The sequence below is a fragment of the Ranitomeya variabilis genome, chromosome 3 (genome assembly GCF_051348905.1).
Source record: "Ranitomeya variabilis isolate aRanVar5 chromosome 3, aRanVar5.hap1, whole genome shotgun sequence".
NCBI classification, from domain to species: domain Eukaryota; kingdom Metazoa; phylum Chordata; class Amphibia; order Anura; family Dendrobatidae; genus Ranitomeya; species Ranitomeya variabilis.
Window position 1 is genome coordinate 495925923 of NC_135234.1, and position 20627 is coordinate 495946549.

The following is a 20627-nucleotide window of genomic DNA, read 5'->3' on the forward strand; positions in this document are numbered from 1 at the left end:
AAGTCACCATTATTTTTAAAATATGTAAATAAATAATTATACCCAAAGGCAAATTAAAGAATCATATTTTGACAGCTCATTGTAAATCATGTAGCAATAGAATTCTTAAAGGGAACCTATCACCCCCAAAATCAAAGATGAGCTAAGCCCACCAGCATGTAGATAAGCCCCCGATGTATCCTGAAAGATGAGAAAAAGAGGTTAGATTATACTTACCCAGGGGCGGTCCCGCTGCAGTCCGGTCCGTTGGGCTTCGCGGTCCGGGGACTCCCATCTTCTTACGATGACGTCCTCTTCTTGTATTCACGCTGCGGCTCTGGCGCAGGCGTACTTTGTCTGTCCTGTTAAGGGCTGAGCAAAGAACTGCAGTGCGCAGGTGCCGGAAAGGTCAGACAGACCCAGTGCCTGCGCACTGCAGTACTTTGCTCTGCCCTCAACAGGTCAGACAAAGTACGCCTGCGCCAGAGCCAGAGCGTGAATACAAGAAGAGGACGTCATCCTTTGAAGATAAAAGGCCCCGGACCGGACCGCAATGCCCAGAATGTTGTAGATAAGCCCCTGATGCTGGTGGGCTTAGCTCATCTTCGATTTTGGGGGTAACAGATTCTCTTTAAAGAAGCACTCAAATCACATTTTTTATCCTCATAATATATTGCAATCATCATATTAAATAGTACTGTGCACATACAATTGCTCATTTTGCTCTTCTACCCAGCTAATTCTTCTCTTTTCCATTAGGTCTATAAGCTCTATGTAGTAACAGGAAGTCTCTTTTCCCTGCACGAACCATCACTTCAAAGGTCAGGAATTGAAGAGGGGGATGACTCAAGCAGAGAAAAGAGACATGCTGTTTCTATTTAGAGACATAGAGCTTATAAGCATTCAGCTAGTCTGTTTATAATCACATGATGTCTTAGACCTAATGAAAAAGAGAAGAATTAACTGGGTAGAAGGACAAAATGAGCAATTGTAAGTACACAACGCTAAATACAGTGGCATGTAAAAGTTTGGGCACCCTCGGTCAAAATTACTATTATTATGAGCAATTAAGCAAGTTGAAGTTGAAGTGATCTCTAAAAGGGCTACAGTTATAGATGACACATTTACTTTGTATTTTTTAGCAAAAAAGTGTAAAAAAAATAATAAATTACCATATATACTCGAGTATAAGCCGAGATTTTCAGCCCAAATTTTGGGGCTGAAAGTACCCCTCTCGGCTTATACTCGAGTCATGGTCGGCGGCGGGGTCGGCGGGTGAGGGGGAGAGAGCACTGTCGCATACTCACCTGCTCCCGGCGCTCCTGGCGCTGTCCCTGCCTGTCCCATGGTCTTCAGGTGCCGGCAGCTTCTTCCTCTGTTCAGCGGTCACATGGTACCACTCATTAAAGTAATGAATATGGACTCCACTCCCATAGGGGTGGAGCCGCATATTCATTACTGTAATGAGCGCTACCAGTGATCGCTGACAGAGGAAGAAACTGCCGTGCCCGGAGACCATCTGTCCGGGAGAAGGAGCCAGGGACCGCGCCGGGAGCAGGTGAGTATTAAATATTCACCTTCCGCGTTCCACCCGCCAGGCGCCGCTCCGTCTTCCCATCCTCTTGCTGTGACTGTTCAGGTCAGAGGGCGCAATGATGTATTAGTGTGCGCACCGCCCTCTGCCTGAACAGTCAGTGCGGAGAGACGGGACGCTGAGGAGCAGCGACGAGAGGTATGTCTTTTTTTTTTTAGTGCAGCAGCAGCAGCATTACATGTGGCACAATGCTATATGGAGCGTCTATGGGGCCATAAAGAACTGCATGGAGCATTATATGGGGCATCTATGGGGCCATAACTGCATGGAGCATTATATGTGGCATCTATGGGGCCATAACTGCATGAAGCATTATATGAGCATCTATGGGGCCATAACTGCATGGAGCATTATATGGAGCATCTTATGGGGCCATAAAGAACTGCATGGAGCATTATATTGGGCCATAAAGAACTGCATGGAGCATTATATGGGGCATTTATGGGGCCATAAAGAACTGCATGGAGCATTATATGGGGCATCTTATGGGGCCATAAAGAACTGCATGGAGCATTATATGGGGCATCTTATGGGGCCATAAAGAACTGCATGGAGCATTATATGGGGCATATTTGTATATGGAGCATCTTATGGGGCCATAATGAACTGTATGGAGCATTATATGGGGCCTATTTTGTATGGAGCATCTTATGGGGCCATAATGAACAGTATGGAGCATTATATGGGGCTCCTGATTCAATATGGATATTCAAAAACACTTAACCTACTGATGTCTCAATTAATTTTACTTTTATTGGTATCTATTTCTATTTTTGACATTTACCGGTAGCTGCTGCACTTTCCACCCTAGGCTTATACTCGAGTCAATAAGTTTTCCCAGTTTTTTGTTGCAAAATTAGGGGGGTCGGCTTATACTCGGGTCGGCTTATACTCGAGTATATACGGTATATATAGAGAGAGAGAGAGAAAAAAGAGAAAAAAGAGAAAAAAAAACCCAACCAGCACTCCTAATGTGAACCCGTGCATGCTGCAAACTGCATCATATAGATAAAAAAGAACACAGCAGCACATGTGCATCAATCTAGGCCATGTGAAAACACAGACAAATATTCAATATGAATTATACTTCTCAAAATATTTTTTCAACAAATTTTTCAAAATTTTTTGTTTCATAAAACTTACAGTAATAGATGAAATGAAGATTCTTAGCGCATAAATTGGCCAATTCCTGTGTGCACATCAACCACTGCAAGGTGACCTCCCTCTGATGGGTCCTACTCTACCGTACATACCTCTTTTGGGCCACCAGCCTACAACTATGGACAAAACATGCTACTCTAGGGCTAAACCTACAATTTATGGGCAGGTAGAGCTGATTATCGCCACTTGCAAGGTCAATCGGAGGAGTGCAAGTTGTAGGCTGGTGGCCCAGAAGTGGCATGTACAGTAGAGTATTGCGCTAAGAACCTTCATTTTCATCTATTACTGTAAGTTTTATAAAAAAAAATATTTTTCAAAAAAATATTTTTGAGAATTATAATTTATATTGAATATTTGTCTGTGTTTTCACATGGCCTAGATTCATGCACATGTGCTGCTGTGTTCTTTTTTGTCTATATAATACAGTTTTGCAGCATGCACGTGTTCACATTAGGAGTGCTGGTTGTTTTTTTATGTCCATATGTATATATATATATATATATATATATATATATATATATATATATATATATACTGTATACAAAAGTAAAAAAAAGTAAAAAAAAAGTGAAAAAAAAGTATAAAAGTTTAAATCACCCCCCCTTTCGCCCCATTAAAAAAAAAAAAATCAAACATACACATATTTAGTATCGCCGCGTTCAGAATCGCCCGATCTATCAATAAAAAAAAAGGATTAACCTGATCGCTAAATGGCATAGCGAGAAAAAAATGTGAAAAGCCAGAATTCCTTTTTTTGGTAGCCGCGACATTGCATTAAAATGCAATAACGGGAGATCAAAAGAACGTATCTGCACAAAAGTGGTACCAATAAAAATGTCAGCTTGGAACCCAAAACATAAACCCTCAACTGACCCTAGATCACAAAAAATGGAGACGCTACCGGTATCGGAAAATGGCGCAATTTTTTTTTTTAGCAAAGTTTGGAATATTTTTCACCACTTAGATAAAAGAGAAACTAGACATGTTTGGTGTCTTTGAACTCATATTGACCTGGAGAATCATAATGACAGGTCAGTTTAGCATTTAGTGAACCTAGTAAAAAAGCCAAACAAAAAACAAGTGTGGGATTGCACTTTTTTTGCAATTTCATCGCACTTGGAATTTTTTTCCTGTTTTCTAGTACATGTCATGGTAAAACCAATGATGTCGTTCAAAAGTACAACTCGTTTCACAAAAAATAAGCCCTCATATGGCCATATTGACGGAAAAATAAAAAAGTTATGGCTCTGGGAAGGAGGGGAGCAAAAAACTAACACGGAAAAACGGAAAGTCCCAAGGTCATGAAGGGGTTAAGGCTATGTGCACACGTTGCGGATTAGCCTCTGGAACTTTTTGTGCGGATTCTGCATCTCTTGGCAGAAAACGCAGGTGCGGATTTGATACGTTTTTTTAGTGCAGATTTTGTGTGGATTTGCTGCGGATTTCATGCGTTTTTTACCCCTGCAGATTTCTATAATGGAATGGGTACAAAAACGCTGCAGATCCGCACAAAAGAAGTGACATGCTACTTCTTTTAATCTTCAGCGTTTCTGCGCGGAATTTTCCTCACCATTAGCACAGCATTTTTTTTTTCCATTGGTTTACATTGTACTGTAAATCACTTGCGGATCTACAGCGTTTCTGCACGGAAAAAAAGCTGCAGATCTGCAGGAAATCCGCAACGTGTGCACATACCCTAAGGGTATGTGTCCACGTTCAGGATTGCATCAGGATTTGATCAGGATTTTACGTCAGTATTTGTAAGCCAAAACCAGGAGTGGGTGATAAATGCAGAAGTGGTGCATATGTTTCTGTTATACTTTTCCTCTAATTGTTCCACTCCTGGCTTTGGCTTACAAATACTGATGAAAAATCCTGACCAAATCCTGATGCAATCCTGAACGTGGACACATACCCTAAGACATCCCACGCCCACTATGCGTCCACAGATGCCTGTGTATCACCAGCGGAGACGGACATGCGGGGCATTTTTCCAGACCGTAGTGTCTCCGCAAGAGAAATGACATCAATAGAATATATTGGATGCGGTAAATCCGCAGAGTTCAGTGAACACATGTGGATTTACCTGCGTTTAGTGATGAGCGAATATACTCGTTACTCGAGATTTCCCGAGCACGCTCAGGGGTCCTCCGAGTATTTTTTAGTGCTCGGAAATTTAGTTTTTCTTGCCGCAGCTGAATGATTTACATCTGTTAGCCAGCCTAAGTACATGTGGGGATTCCCTAGCAACCAGGCAGCCCCCACATGTACTTATGTTGGCTAACAGATGTGAATCATTCAGCTGCGGCAATAAAAACTAAATCTCCGAGCACTAAAAAATACTCGGAGGACGCTCGGGAAATCTCGAGTAACGAATATATTCGCTCATCACTACCTGCGTTCAATAGAAGGCAGCGCTTTGGACGGTAGAGAACATATGCTCTGTCCAAAGCTCCGCTAGTTCCAGATCGTGGGCATCTGGTCTCAGGGTCTTTTTTTGGGGAGAGGAGTTGAGTAATGTTCTTGGATTTGCAATACATTTCTTTAGCCACCATATTTAAAAGGTTCCATGAGCTACATATTAAACAAGGGTACACAATCAGCACCTGCCTGCAATGGAAATGTACATGAGTACAGACAATGCAGCAGTTTGCTCCAGAGAACAGAAAAAGAAAGTATGATTTCCAGCTATGCTCAGAGTAAATGTGTTCTGCTATTGTCACGGTATCTGCTGCAGCTGTTCCATTTGTAACGTTGAAGCAAAAGACACATTTGTTCCATGTATACAAATATAATGAAGAGCTTACCTAGTGTACCTTTGCTTTGCACAACACATTAAAGGGAACCTGTCACCTGAATTTGGCGGGACCAGTTTTGGGTCAAATAGGGGCGGCGTGTTTGATTCACCCTTTCCTTACCCACTGGCTGCATGCTGGCCGCAATATTGGATTGAAGTTCATTCTCTGTCCTCCGGAGTACACGCCAGCGCAAGGCAATGCCTTGCGCTGGCGTGTACTCCGGAGGACAGAGAATGAACTTCAATCCAATATTGCGGCCAGCATGCAGCCAGCGGGTAAGGAAAGGGTGAATCAAACACCCGAAAACCCCGCCCATATGACCCAAAACTGGTCCCGCCAAATTCAGGTGACAGAGTCCCTTTAATTACAGTAGGACCTATATGAAAAAGGATCCTGCACTAATTATAAACATCCAACAACACTGTAAGAGGTCCATGTTGTTACATATAAATCTATATCTATAATGGTCTAAGGTCCACTTCCGTCTGTAATGGAAATCCCGCATCGCTGATTGGTAGCGCCCGGCCGGCCGCGACCAATCAGCGATATAGGGGCGGGATTTAAACACTGCATCACTTTTTACTATTGATGCTGCCTATGCAGCATCAATGGTAAAAAGATATGTTAAAAATAATAATAAAAAATCGTGATATGCTCACCTTCTGGTGTCCTCGGCAGCTTTTCCCGCTCCTCGCGATGCTCCGGTCCCAATAATGCTTTGCGGTAATGACCCCAGATGATGTAGCGGTCTCGCGAGACCGCTAAATCATCACGGGTTATTGCCGCAAAGCATCACTGGGAACGGACCTGGCGGGAGCATCGCTAAAGGCCTGGGCTGGATCCAGGAGCCGCCGGAAGGTGAGTATATAACTATTTTTTATTTGAATTATTTTTTTAACAGGGATATGGTGCCCACACTGCTATATACTACGTGGCTGTGTTATATACTACATGGGCTGTGTTATAAACTATGTGGGTTGTGCTATATACTATGTGGGCTGTGCTATATACTATGTGGGCTGTGCTATATACTATGTGGGCTGTGTTATATACTACGTGGCTGTGCAATATACTACGTGGCTGTGCAATATACTACGTGGGCTGTGTTATATACTACGTGGGATGTGTAATATACTATGTGGGCTGTGCTATATACTATATGGCTGTGCTATATACTACGTGGCTGTGCTATATACTACGTCGCTGTGCTATATACTACATGGCTGTGCTATCTACTACGTTGGCTGTGTTATATGCTACGTGGCTGTGCTATATGCTACATGGGCTGTGTTATATACTACGTGGACTGTGTTATATGCTACGTGGCTGTGCTATATGCTATGTGGGCTGTGTTATACTACGTGGGCTGTGTTTTATGCTACGTGGCTGTGCTATATACTACGTGGCTGTGTTACATACTACGTGGCTGTGCTATATACTACATGGGCTGTGTTATATGCTACGTGGGCTGTTGTTATGACCCCAATGGCGAGGGTCTCAGAGGAACAAGTAAGTCTGCGAAGTACAAAAATCCAGCTCATAGGGCAGTGGTAACTGGGTTGACCATATATCTACTCCTAACGCCAACACTAGAAGTAGCCGGGGAACATGCCTACGTTGGTCGCTAGATGTCTCGCGCCAGCCGGAGGACTAACTACCCCTAGAAGAGGAAAACAAAGACCTCTCTTGCCTCCAGATAATAGACCCCAAAAGTTGGATACAAGCCCCCCACAAATAATAACGGTGAGGTAAGAGGAAATGACAAACACAGAGATGAACTAGGTTTAGCAAAGAGAGGCCCACTTACTAATAGCAGAATGTAGTAAGATAACTTATATGGTCAACAAAAACCCTATCAAAATTCCACACTGGAAATTCAAGAACCCCCGAACCGTCTAACGGCCCGGGGGGAGAACTCCAGCCTCCCTAGAGCTTCCAGCAAGGATAGGATACAGATTATGTACAAGCTGGACAAAAATGCAAACAAAAACAAATAGCAAAAAGCAAGAAAGCAGACTTAGCTTAATCTAGCAGGAACCAGGATCAGTAGACAAGAGCACAACAGATTAGCTCTGATTACAACGTTGCCAGGCATTGAACTGAAGGTCCAGGGAGCTTATATAGCAACACCCCTGAACTAACGGCCCAGGTGAGCATACAAGGAATGACTGACATACCCAGAGTCAAATCACTAGTAACCACTAGAGGGAGCCAAAAAGCAAATTCACAACAGTACCCCCCCCTTAGTGAGGGGTCACCGAACCCTCACCAAGACCACCAGGGCGATCAGGATGAGCGGCGTGAAAGGCACGAACCAAATCGGCCGCATGCACATCAGAGGCGACCACCCAGGAATTATCCTCCTGACCATAGCCCTTCCACTTGACCAGGTACTGAAGCCTCCGCCTGGAGAGACGAGAATCTAAGATCTTCTCCACCACGTACTCCAACTCGCCCTCAACCAACACCGGAGCAGGAGGCTCCGCAGAAGGGACCACAGGCACAACGTACCGCCGCAACAAGGACCTATGAAATACGTTGTGAATGGCAAACGACACCGGAAGATCCAGGCGAAAGGATACAGGATTAAGGATTTCCAATATCTTGTAAGGACCAATGAAGCGAGGCTTAAATTTGGGAGAGGAGACCTTCATAGGAACAAATCGAGAAGACAGCCATACCAAATCCCCAACGCGAAGTCGGGGACCCACACCGCGGCGGCGGTTGGCAAAACGCTGAGCCTTCTCCTGTGACAACTTCAAGTTGTCCACCACATGACTCCAGATCCGCTGCAACCTATCCACCACAGAATCCACCCCAGGACAGTCAGAAAGCTCCACATGTCCCGAGGAAAAACGAGGATGGAAACCAGAGTTGCAGAAAAATTGGCGAAACCAAGGTGGCGGAACTAGCCCGATTATTAAGGGCAAATTCAGCCAACGGCAAGAAGGTCACCCAATCATCCTGATCAGAAGAGACAAAACACCTCAAATAAGCCTCCAGAGTCTGATTAGTTCGCTCCGTTTGTCCGTTAGTCTGGGGATGAAAAGCGGACGAAAACGACAAATCAATGCCCATCCTACCACAAAAGGATCGCCAGAACCTGGAAACAAACTGGGATCCTCTGTCCGACACAATATTCTCAGGAATGCCGTGCAAACGAACCACGTTCTGGAAGAACACAGGAACCAGATCAGAAGAGGAGGGCAGCTTAGGCAAAGGAACCAAATGGACCATCTTGGAGAAACGATCACATATCACCCAGATGACAGACATGCCCTGAGACACCGGAAGATCAGAAATGAAATCCATAGAGATGTGTGTCCAAGGTCTCTTCGGGACAGGCAAGGGCAAGAGCAACCCGCTGGCACGAGAACAGCAAGGCTTAGCTCGAGCACAAGTTCCACAGGACTGCACAAATGACCGCACATCCCTTGACAAGGAAGGCCACCAAAAGGACCTGGCCACCAGATCTCTGGTGCCAAAAATTCCCGGGTGCCCTGCCAACACTGAGGAATGAACCTCGGAAATGACTCTGCTGGTCCATTTAGCAGGCACAAACAATCTGTCAGATGGACAAGAGTCAGGCCTACCAGCCTGAAATCTCTGCAACACACGCCGCAGATCAGGAGAAATAGCTGACAAGATAACTCCTTCCTTAAGAATACCCACAGGTTCAGCGACTCCAGGAGCATCAGGCACAAAGCTCCTAGACAGAGCATCGGCCTTCACATTCTTAGAACCTGGTAAATACGAGACCACAAAGTCAAAACGGGAGAAAAACAATGACCAGCGGGCCTGTCTAGGATTCAGGCGTTTAGCAGACTCGAGATACATCAGATTTTTGTGATCAGTCAAGACCACCACACGATGCTTAGCACCCTCGAGCCAATGACGCCACTCCTCAAATGCCCACTTCATGGCCAACAACTCCCGGTTGCCCACATCATAATTTCGCTCTGCCGGCGAAAACTTCCTGGAGAAAAAGGCACAAGGTCTCATAGTAGAGCAACCAGGGCCTCTCTGCGACAAAACGGCCCCTGCCCCAATCTCCGAAGCATCCACCTCCACCTGAAAGGGAAGTGAGGTGTCAGGTTGGCACAAAACAGGCGCCGAAGTAAACCGGCGTTTCAACTCCTGGAAAGCCTCCACGGCAGCAGGAGCCCAGTTAGCTACATCAGAGCCTTTCTTGGTCATATCCGTCAATGGTTTAACAACGCTAGAAAAATTTGCGATAAAACGACGGTAGAAGTTAGCAAAACCCAAGAACTTCTGAAGACTCTTAACTGACGAGGGTTGAGTCCAATCATGAATAGCTCGGACCTTGACTGGGTCCATCTCCACAGCAGAAGGGGAAAAATGAACCCCAAAAAGGGAACCCTCTGTACACCAAAGAGACACTTTGAGCCTTTAACAAACAAAGAATTTTCACGCAAAATCTTAAAAACCATCCTGACCTGCTCCACATGCGAGTCCCAATCATCAGAAAAAACCAGAATATTATCCAGATAAACAATCAAAAATTTATCCAGATACTTCCGGAAAATGTCATGCATGAAGGACTGAAAAACTGAAGGTGCATTAGAGAGCCCAAATGGCATCACCAAGTACTCAAAATGACCTTCGGGCGTATTGAATGCGGTTTTCCATTCATCGCCTTGCTTAATGCGCACAAGGTTGTACACACCACGAAGGTCTATCTTGGTGAACCACTTGGCACCTTTAATCCGGGCAAACAAGTCTGACAACAGCGGCAAAGGATACTGAAATTTGACAGTGATCTTGTTTAAAAGCTGATAGTCAATACAAGGCCTCAAAGATCCGTCCTTTTTGGCCACAAAAAAGAATCCCGCACCAAGAGGGGAAGAAGAAGGACGGATATGCCCCTTCTCAAGAGACTCCTTGATATATGAACGCATCGCGGTATGTTCAGGTACCGACAAATTAAACAGTCTCCCCTTAGGAAACTTACTGCCAGGAATCAAATCTATTGCACAGTCACATTCCCTATGAGGAGGCAGTGCACTGGACTTAGACTCGCTGAAGACATCCTGATAATCAGACAAATACGCCGGAACTTCCGAAGGCGTAGAAGAAGCAATAGACAAGGGCAGGGAATCTCCATGAATTCCATGGCAGCCCCAACTTGACACCGACATTGCCTTCCAGTCCAAGACTGGATTATGGGTCTGTAACCATGGCAAACCCAAAACAACCAAATCATGCATCTTATGCAGAACAAGAAAACGTATCACCTCCCGATGTTCGGGAGTCATGCACATGGTAACCTGTGCCCAAAACTGCGGTTTATTTTTTGCCAAAGGCGTAGCATCAATACCCCTAAGAGGGATAGGATTTTCTAATGGCTCCAGAACAAAACCGCAGCGCTTGGCAAATGACAGATCCATCAGACTCAGGGCAGCACCTGAGTCTACAAACGCCATGACAGGATACGATGACAGTGAGCAAATCAAAGTTACAGATAGAATAAATTTAGGTTGCAAATTACCAATGGCGACAGGACTAACAACCCTAGTAAGACGTTTAGAGCATGCTGAGATAACATGTGTAGAATCACCACAGTAGTAACACAAGCCATTCTGGCGTCTATGAATTTTCCGCTCATTTCTAGTCAGGATTCTATCACATTGCATTAAATCAGGTGCCTGTTCAGACAACACCAAGAGGGAATTTGCGGTTTTGCGCTCCCGCAACCGCCGGTCGATTTGAATTGCCAGGGCCATGGAATCATTCAGACCTGTGGGAATGGGAAAACCCACCATCACATTCTTAATGGCTTCAGAAAGGCCATTTCTGAAATTTGCAGCCAATGCACACTCGTTCCACTGGGTCAGCACGGACCATTTCCGAAATTTTTGGCAATACACTTCAGCCTCGTCCTGGCCCTGAGACATAGCCAGCAAGGCTTTTTCTGCCTGAATCTCAAGATTGGGTTCCTCATAAAGCAAACCGAGCGCCAGAAAAAACGCATCAATATCAGCCAATGCCGGATCTCCTGGCGCCAGCGAGAAGGCCCAATCCTGAGGGTCGCCCCGTAAAAAATAAATAACAATTTTCACTTGCTGAGCGGAGTCTCCAGATGAACAGGGTCTCAGGGACAAAAACAATTTACAATTATTCCTGAAATTTCTAAATTTAAATCGGTCTCCGGAAAACAGTTCAGGAATCGGTATCTTAGGTTCTGACATAGGATTTCTGATAACATAATCTTGTATGCCCTGCACACGAGCAGTAAGCTGGTCCACACCTGTAATCAAGGTCTGGACATTCATGTCTGCAGCAAACACAAGCCACTCAGAGGTAAAGGGGAAAAGAAAAAAAAAAATGAGAAAAAGAGAAAAAAAAAACCTCAGAATTTTCTTTCTTATAATCCCGCTTCTGCAATGCATTTAACATTTAATGCTGGCCTGGCAAACTGTTATGACCCCAATGGCGAGGGTCTCAGAGGAACAAGTAAGTCTGCGAAGTACAAAAATCCAGCTCATAGGGCAGTGGTAACTGGGTTGACCATATATCTACTCCTAACGCCAACACTAGAAGTAGCCGGGGAACATGCCTACGTTGGTCGCTAGATGTCTCGCGCCAGCCGGAGGACTAACTACCCCTAGAAGAGGAAAACAAAGACCTCTCTTGCCTCCAGATAATAGACCCCAAAAGTTGGATACAAGCCCCCCACAAATAATAACGGTGAGGTAAGAGGAAATGACAAACACAGAGATGAACTAGGTTTAGCAAAGAGAGGCCCACTTACTAATAGCAGAATGTAGTAAGATAACTTATATGGTCAACAAAAACCCTATCAAAATTCCACACTGGAAATTCAAGAACCCCCGAACCGTCTAACGGCCCGGGGGGAGAACTCCAGCCTCCCTAGAGCTTCCAGCAAGGATAGGATACAGATTATGTACAAGCTGGACAAAAATGCAAACAAAAACAAATAGCAAAAAGCAAGAAAGCAGACTTAGCTTAATCTAGCAGGAACCAGGATCAGTAGACAAGAGCACAACAGATTAGCTCTGATTACAACATTGCCAGGCATTGAACTGAAGGTCCAGGGAGCTTATATAGCAACACCCCTGAACTAACGGCCCAGGTGAGCATACAAGGGATGACTGACATACCCAGAGTCAAATCACTAGTAACCACTAGAGGGAGCCAAAAAGCAAATTCACAACAGCTGTGCAATATACTACGTGGCTGTGTTATATACTACGTGGCTGTGTTATATGCTACGTGGCTGTGCTTTATGCTACGTGGGCTGTTATATACTACGTGGGCTGTGCTCTATGCTACGTGGCTGTTGTGAATTCCGTTCTCGGACTTCCTCCTGTGGTCATGAATGGTACTTTGGTTAGTTCTGCTCTTGGACTCCCTCTGGTGGCTTTGAGCGGTACTGCTGGTCACTGAGGTTGGTTTTGTCAGCTGCTCTCGTTTGTTGCTTCTGGCTTCCCTGTTGTGGTCCGGTGGTAGGACCTCAAAACTGACCTGACACATATGACCAGAATATAGGACAAGTTCTGGGGATGTGGCAGCTATACTGACCGCAATCCTGATCCTATCCACACACACTAAAGGCAGCCGTGGAGCGTTCCTAAAATCCTAGACGCCACGTTCACAGCCTGAGAAACTGACTACCCCTAGAGAGAAAGCAAAGACCTCACTTGCCTCAGAGAAATAACCCCAAAGTTATAGATAGCCCCCACAAATAATAACGGTGAGTTAAGGGGAAAAGACAAACTTGGAAATGAAACAGGTTAAGCAAATGAGGCCCGCTAATACTAGATAGACAGAAAATAGATAGGAGTCTGTGCGGTCAGTACAAAACCACACAGATTAATGATAAAAAATATATACCTTTATTATTATTAATTAAAAAGTACACAAGAACAGTGCCAAGTCATTTGTTGACTAACAACAATTTTTAACAAAACCAGAGTACATATAATGAGGAGAAAAAGGGTGCACCCACTAAAATGTGCTGCACCATGGAAGCAGCATGGGTCTTTGGATGGAGGGTATCAAAAGAATCATCATCAATCAGTAATCTGCTAAAGTGCTTAGTGCATAAAGTGCCAACAAGATTGAAGCTACCTCATTATAAGGTAAGCATATCAATACCCCATAAAGAAACAATGTTCCCATCAAGAGTCCTTACCCATGCTTGAGTCCACGTGCACGCACCCGCGCCCCAACGCGCGTTTCGCCCTCGGCTTCCTCGGGGGGGCAAAAATAAACCACGCAGAGAATGCAAGAACCCCCACACCGACTCACGATGTGAGGGGCGCACTCTGCACCCCAGAACTAACCAGCCAGCAAAAAATCACATAAAAGCAAGCTGGACTGAACTCATTATATACTGAGAAACGTTTTCAAGGAAATAATGAGCAAACAAACTTAGCTTCTCCAGCAGGAGACTGGTCACAAGGAATATTCAGGAGAACTCAGAAACAGGACTGAATACACCGACAGCAGGCAACAAATGAAGGGCCAGGTGAATTAAATAGGCCCAGCATAGCAGGAAATGAATCAGCAGAGCCCAGCCAAGACCAGCCATATCGCTAAAGGCCACCAGAGGGAGCCCTAGAACAAACTCACACAGTACCGCTCATGACCACAGGAGGGAGCCCGAGAACGGAATTCACAACACTTCCCTATTTAACTCCACTCAGATCGTTACTTCATGCCAGCTGTCAATGTTCAGTATTGGTTCAGATCTCTCTTGGACTTCTCTGAGGACCTGTCTACTCCAGCAGAAGCTAAGTCTTTGCTAGTTCATTTGTTGTTACTGCTTCCTGAATATATTTCTTAGTACTGCTAATTTCTAGTCCAGCTTGCTATCATGATATTCCCTTGCTAGCTGGAAGCTCTGGGGTGCAGAGTGGCACCTCCACACCGTGAGTCGTGTGGGGAGTCTTTTTGCTTACTCTGCGTGGTTTTTTGTAGTCTTTTGTGCTGACCGCATAGATCCCTTTTCTATCCTCTGACTATTTAGTGAAGTCTGGCCTCTTTTGCTTAAACCTGTTTCATTCCTGTGTTTGTGACTTTCCTCTTAACTCACAGTCAATATATGTGGGGGGCTGCCTTTACCTTTGGGGAATTTCTCTGAGGCAAGGTTAGGCTTCTATTTCTATCTTTAGGGGTAGTTAGCTCTTAGGCTGTGAAGAGGCGTCTAGGGAGAGTTAGGTACGCTCCATGGCTATTTCTAGTGTGTGTGATAGGAGTAGAGTTTAAGGTCAGCAGAGTTCCCACTTTCCCAGAGCTTGTTCCGATTACTAGTTTACTCATCAGGTCATTCCAGGAGCTCCTAACCACCAGGTCCATAACACGTGGCTGTGCTATATGGGCTGTGTTATACTATGTGGGCTGTGTTGTATGCTATGTGGCTGTGCTATATTTCTCTGCTGTATCTGTGCATCATGAATCGTGGTATGTGTTAAAGGGGAGGCCCACTGAGACTCTTTCGCCCGGGGCCTCAAAAACCTGGAGCCGGCCCTGGTTTCACTGATTGGTCACGCCCGGCCGGGCGTGACCAATCAGCGACAGGTGCAGTCCGGCCACGAATTGGTGCGGGATTTGAACTACGCTTCACTGATCGGTCGCGCTCGGCCGGCCGAATCCTACATACAGTACAGACCAAAAGTTTGGACACACCTTCTCATTTACAGATTTTTCTGTATTTTCATGACTATGAAAATTGGAAATTCACACTGAAGGCATCAAAACTATGAATTAACACATGTGGAATTATATACTTAACAAAAAAGTGTAAAATAACAGAAAATATGTTTATATTCTAGGTTCTTCAAAGTAGCCACCTTTTGCTTTGATGACTGCTTTGCACACTCTTGGCATTCTCTTGATGAGCTTCAAGAGGTAGTCACCGGAAATGGTTTTCACTTCACAGGTGTGCCCTGTCAGGTTTAATAAGTGGGATTTCTTGCCTTATAAATGGGGTTGGGACCATCAATTGTGTTGTGCAGAAGTCTGGGGGATACACAACTGATAATCTTACTGAATAGACTGTTGAATTTGTATTATGGCAAGAAAAAAGCAGTTAAGTAAAGAAAAACGAGTGGCCATTATTACTTTAAGAAATGAAGGTCAGTCTGAAAAATTGGGAAAACTTTGAAAGTGTCCACAAGTGCAGTTGCAAAAACCATCAAGTGCTACAAAGAAACTGGCTCACATGAGGACCGCCCCAGGAAAGGAAGACCAAGAGTCACCTCTGCTTCTGAGGATAAGTTTATCCGAGTCACCAGCCTCAGAAATTGCAGGTTAACAGCAGCTCAGATTAGAGACCAGGTCAATGCCACACAGAGTTCTAACAGCAGACACATCTCTACAACAACTGTTAAGAGGAGACTTTGTGCAGCAGGCCTTCATGGTAAAATAGCTGCTAGGAAACCACTGCTAAGGACAGGCAAGAAGCAGAAGAGACTTGTTTGGGCTAAAGAACACAAGGAATGGACATTAGACCAGTGGAAATCTGTGCTTTGGTCTGATGAGTCCAAATTTGAGATCTTTGGTTCCAACCACCGTATCTTTGTGCGACGCAGAAAAGGTGAACGGATGGACTCTACATGCCTGGTTCCCATCGTGAAGCATGGAGGAGGTGTGATGGTGTGGGGGTGATTTGCTGGTGACACTGTTGGGGATTTTTTCAAAATTGAAGGCATACTGAACCAGAATGGCTACCACAGCATCTTGCAGCGGCATGCTATTCCATCCGGTTTGCGTTTAGTTGGACCATCATTTATTTTTCAACAGGACAATGACCCCAAACACACCTCCAGGCTGTGTAAGGGCTATTTGACCAAGAAGGAGAGTGATGGGGTGCTACGCCAGATGACCTGGCCTCCACAGTCAACAGGTCTGAACCCAATCGAGATGGTTTGGGGTGACCCGGACCGCAGAGTGAAGGCAAAAGGGCCAACAAGTGCTAAGCATCTTTGGGAACTCCTTCAAGATTGTTGGAAGTCCATTGCTGGTGACTAACTCTTGAAGCTCATCAAGAGAATGCCAAAAGTGTGCAAAGCAGTCATCAAAGCAAATGGTGGCTACTTTGAAGAACCTAGAATGTAAGACATATTTTCAGTTGTTTCACACTTTTTTGTTAAGTATATAATCCCACATGTGTTAATTCATAGTTTTGATGCCTTCAATGTGAATTTACAATTTTCATGGTCATGAAAATACAGAAAAATCTTTAAATGAGAAGGTGTGTCCAAAGTTTTGGTCTGTACTGTACATATTCTAGAATACCCAATGCGTTAGCATCGGGCCACCATCTAGCAACACTATAAAGCTGTAGGAACATGTGCACTATGTATATAGAAAATGCAAACCCTCTTATGCTAGATTTATTAGATTTGTTTTAATCCTCCCATTCATTTCTTACAGAGATTGATGAGAGAGTGTACGTGGATGTCCTGCCTTCATAACATTCAACCAGAAGAATGTACACTTTAAAGGGATTTCGAAAAATGAAGAAAAAAACTAGATGTCCCAAAACATAAAAAAAACTCCATGTGCCAAATTTACTAAGTTCTCTCAGGTCTTTTACTGCCAAAATCCAACATTTTTACCTCTCCTTGTGTCCTCATCGCTACTGACAATATGCTGTTAGTGACAAGACACCATAGCCATTATTGCTGGGCCACAGCAGTGACATCTTCAAGGATCATCCATTAAGCAACATATGAAGTAATCACTTTGCTGCTGCACCTTGGATAAGTTATACATGCATTGACCTCTATGTGGGACCTGAGCCAGAAAAAAAGGATGGAGCTTCAGGATTCATTTATATTAGCCAATGGTGGCTGTTAAGCAACAACCGATCGGCTACACAGAAGCCAAATGCTGGCTGTATAATAGTCTATCTAGAGCAGGGGTGGTGAATCTTTTTTCTGCCAAGGGCCATTTGGATATTTATACCATCCTTCCGGGAAAGTACAAACTCCGCCCACAAAGTACATCCTGACTCTGGCACTGGTTTCAGGACGTAATCTTTCATTGCATGCCCTTCAGTGGTCAGTAGTGAACATTGTGTGTGTGCTAACAGAGCAAGAAGAAATTAATGAGCTGGTTGTAATCAAAATACACCTCCCTGCCCAAGAATGCGGTCCCTGAGAATCTGCTCAGGGGCTTGATAAAAGGTCATCGAGTGCCGTAAATGGCCCTGGGGCCTGAGGTTCCCCACCCCTGCACTAGAGGGACTGATCATACTTACATGCTCACAGAAAGATCATTAACACAATTGTTCTGTGTGTATATTATATAATTGTTCTGTTTACAGAGTATGATTTGATGCGAAGAACGATGATTTGTAAGCATGCTTAACCCCTTTCTGACATGGTCCGTAACAATACGTCCCTACACCCTGATACTTATGGACGCGGGGCGGATTATTATGTCCACACGATCGTGCGTGCATACAAGCCGTGCGTGTGCTATCGTCGCCAGGTGTCAGCTGATTCTGACACCTGACCCCTAGCACTAAGTGCCAAGAGCGGTCCTGCACCACTCCCGGCACTTTAACCCCCTAAATGCTGCAATCAAACTCAATCACAGCATTTTGGGAGCTGGCAGAGGGATGACAGCCCTCTACCTTTGGATCGGAGACCCTGAGTCGTCACGCAGGGTCCCGATCGTTGCCATGATGACCTAGTCACCAGAGCTAGGAAACCTGCTTGATTATGCGCGGTGCATGATCAGTAAATTTTTCTAGCAGTGCAGCGCTGACAGTTTGCATAGCACAGGGATGCTGCTGCATCTCCATACTATACAAGTGATCTGTCTGCAAAAAATTATAGTCCCATAGTGGTACAAAGTAAAAAAAGTTGAAAAAAAAAATAAAATAGTTGTAAAAATATGAAAAAAAAAATCAAATAATAATAATAAAAAAAAAAAAATCAAAACATATTGTACCCATAAATAAATATTTGTATGAAGAAAAATATATAAGCAATAAAAGTACACATATTTGGTATCACCACGTCTGGAATGACCCGACCTATTAAACTGCCCCACTATTTAACCCCTGTAGTGAACACCAAAAAAAAATAAAAAACTAGGCAATGAACAATGCTTTGTCATCATACTGCTGAACAAAAAGTGGAATAAAAAGCGATCAAAAAGATGAATATAAATAAACATGTTACAGATGAAAACATCATCTTGTCCTGCAAAAAACAAGCCACCATACAGCTCCATCAGCGGAAAAATAAAACATTGATAGCTCTCAGAATAAAGCGATGCAAAAAGAATTATTTTTTCTTTAAAATGGTTTTTCTTGTGTAAAAGTGCCAAACATAAAAAAACTATATAAATGTGGTATCGCTGTAATAGTACTGACCAGAAGAATAAAACTGCCTTATCAGTTATACCATGTGAATTACATAAATCCATAAGCAAAAAAAAAAAATCCTGAATTGCTGGTTTTTGTTCATTCTGCCTCCCAAAAATCACAATAGAAAGAGATCAAAAAATGTCATGTGTGAAAATGGTAGCAATAAAAACATCAACTCATCCCACAGAAAAAAGCTCTCATATGACTCTGTGGGCCAAAATATGGAAAATTATAGCTTTCAAAATATGGTAATGTAAAAAAATTGTTTTTGCAACAAAATGTGTCTTTTAGTGTGTGACAGCAGCCAAACATAAAAACCCGATATAAATCTGGAATCGCACCGACCCGATGAATAAAGTCGCCTAATCACTTATACCGCACGAAGAACGGTGTAAAAAATAAATAAAACCAATTCTTCACCTGCTGTTGATTTTTTCATTCTGCCTCCCAAAGATCGCAGTAAGGTTCGGCACACAGTCATCCTGCGTTTTGCGTTGAGCGCTTATTTCGGGGTTTCCACGTAAATCTCTGAAATATGCGATTCAGACAGAATCCTCAAATGAAGATTCCCTATACTGAGGCAGATGGAGGCACTGTGGACACCGTCTGACCTGTGATCTGTTGGTGTCTGTCTTTTCACGATTGCACAAAAGTGCCGTTAGCCACAGTTTGGACACTTCTGAAAAGAAGGACACCGCTGAACAAAGGCCAGACAGAGTTCAGAATAAGCTACTTTCACACATCAGGTTTTTGCCGTCAGACACAATCCAGCGAAATTTGAAAAAAATGGATCTGGTTTTTTTTCCGCCGGATCCGTTTTTTTCTCAAAGAGTTGTATTAGCGCTGGATTGTGCCTGATGGCCACACTTTTCATACGTTTTTTGCAGGATACGTCAAAAATGATTTTTTCCGGCGGACGGAGAAAAAGTACAGAGGAACATTTTCTCAGTCCGGCGAAAAAACGCACAGTGACAGTTCCAGCGATAAACGGATGAAACGTGACGTGAAATGGATGAATCTGGCTACCGTTTGCGATCTTTTTACACTGAGCATTCCCCGTTGCTTTTTTATCCATTCTGGAGTCTCTTTCTCTCTCTCTCTTTTACCCCGGAACAGGAACTCCAAACTCTGTGCCCGGTAAGCAAAAAGAGATCCAGCAAAAAAAACGGATCCAGCGTATCAGTTTTTCACAGTTTGCACCGGATCAGTTTTTTTAAACAATCGCCAGATCATGCCTGAAGGCAAAATAACTGATGTGTGAAAGTAGCCTTACTCAGCTGCCTCATTATAGTGAATGTATCCCTCAGAGGTTTCATCTGAATCACGTCACTCAGAGATTTAGATGGAAATCCCAAAAGTGCTCAGCGTAGAGTGCAGGATAAATGTGATCCCAAACGTTATGTAAAATGTTCCCAAGTAAAGCTTCAACTCAATCCACAGAAAAAGCAAGTCCCCAATCAGGTCTGTCATCTGATAATGGAAGTAAAAGGGCTTCCACGTTACTGGAAGCACAAAGGCTCTGGAAAAGCTAAATAGTCCCTCACCCTCCAAAAAAAATTCAGCAAATTCTCTGCTCCCAAAACAAAATGCCCCCTCCCTTCTGAGCCCCAAAGTGTACCTAAACCACATACAGCGTCCACATGTTTGGCATTTCTGAAGCAATGAGAGCTCGCAAAACTTATGGGTGCGTGTTTCTAGAAGCATGAGCTGGGCATAACGCTCTGAT

General features: G+C 44.0%; 1 protein-coding gene across 2 annotated transcripts in view; it reads left to right on the forward strand.

Annotated features, from left to right (window-relative positions):
- LOC143816440 (SH2 domain-containing protein 1B-like) overlaps positions 1-19236 on the forward strand; it is a 32822-nt gene extending 13586 nt beyond the window's left edge. For both annotated transcript variants that reach the window (XM_077296805.1, XM_077296806.1), the window contains one exon: positions 16954-19236. In XM_077296805.1, coding sequence (XP_077152920.1) covers positions 16954-16994 — 41 coding nt within the window. In that variant the 3' untranslated portion in view covers positions 16995-19236. The remainder of the gene's footprint in view (positions 1-16953) is intronic.
- The last annotated feature ends 1391 nt before the right edge of the window (positions 19237-20627 follow it).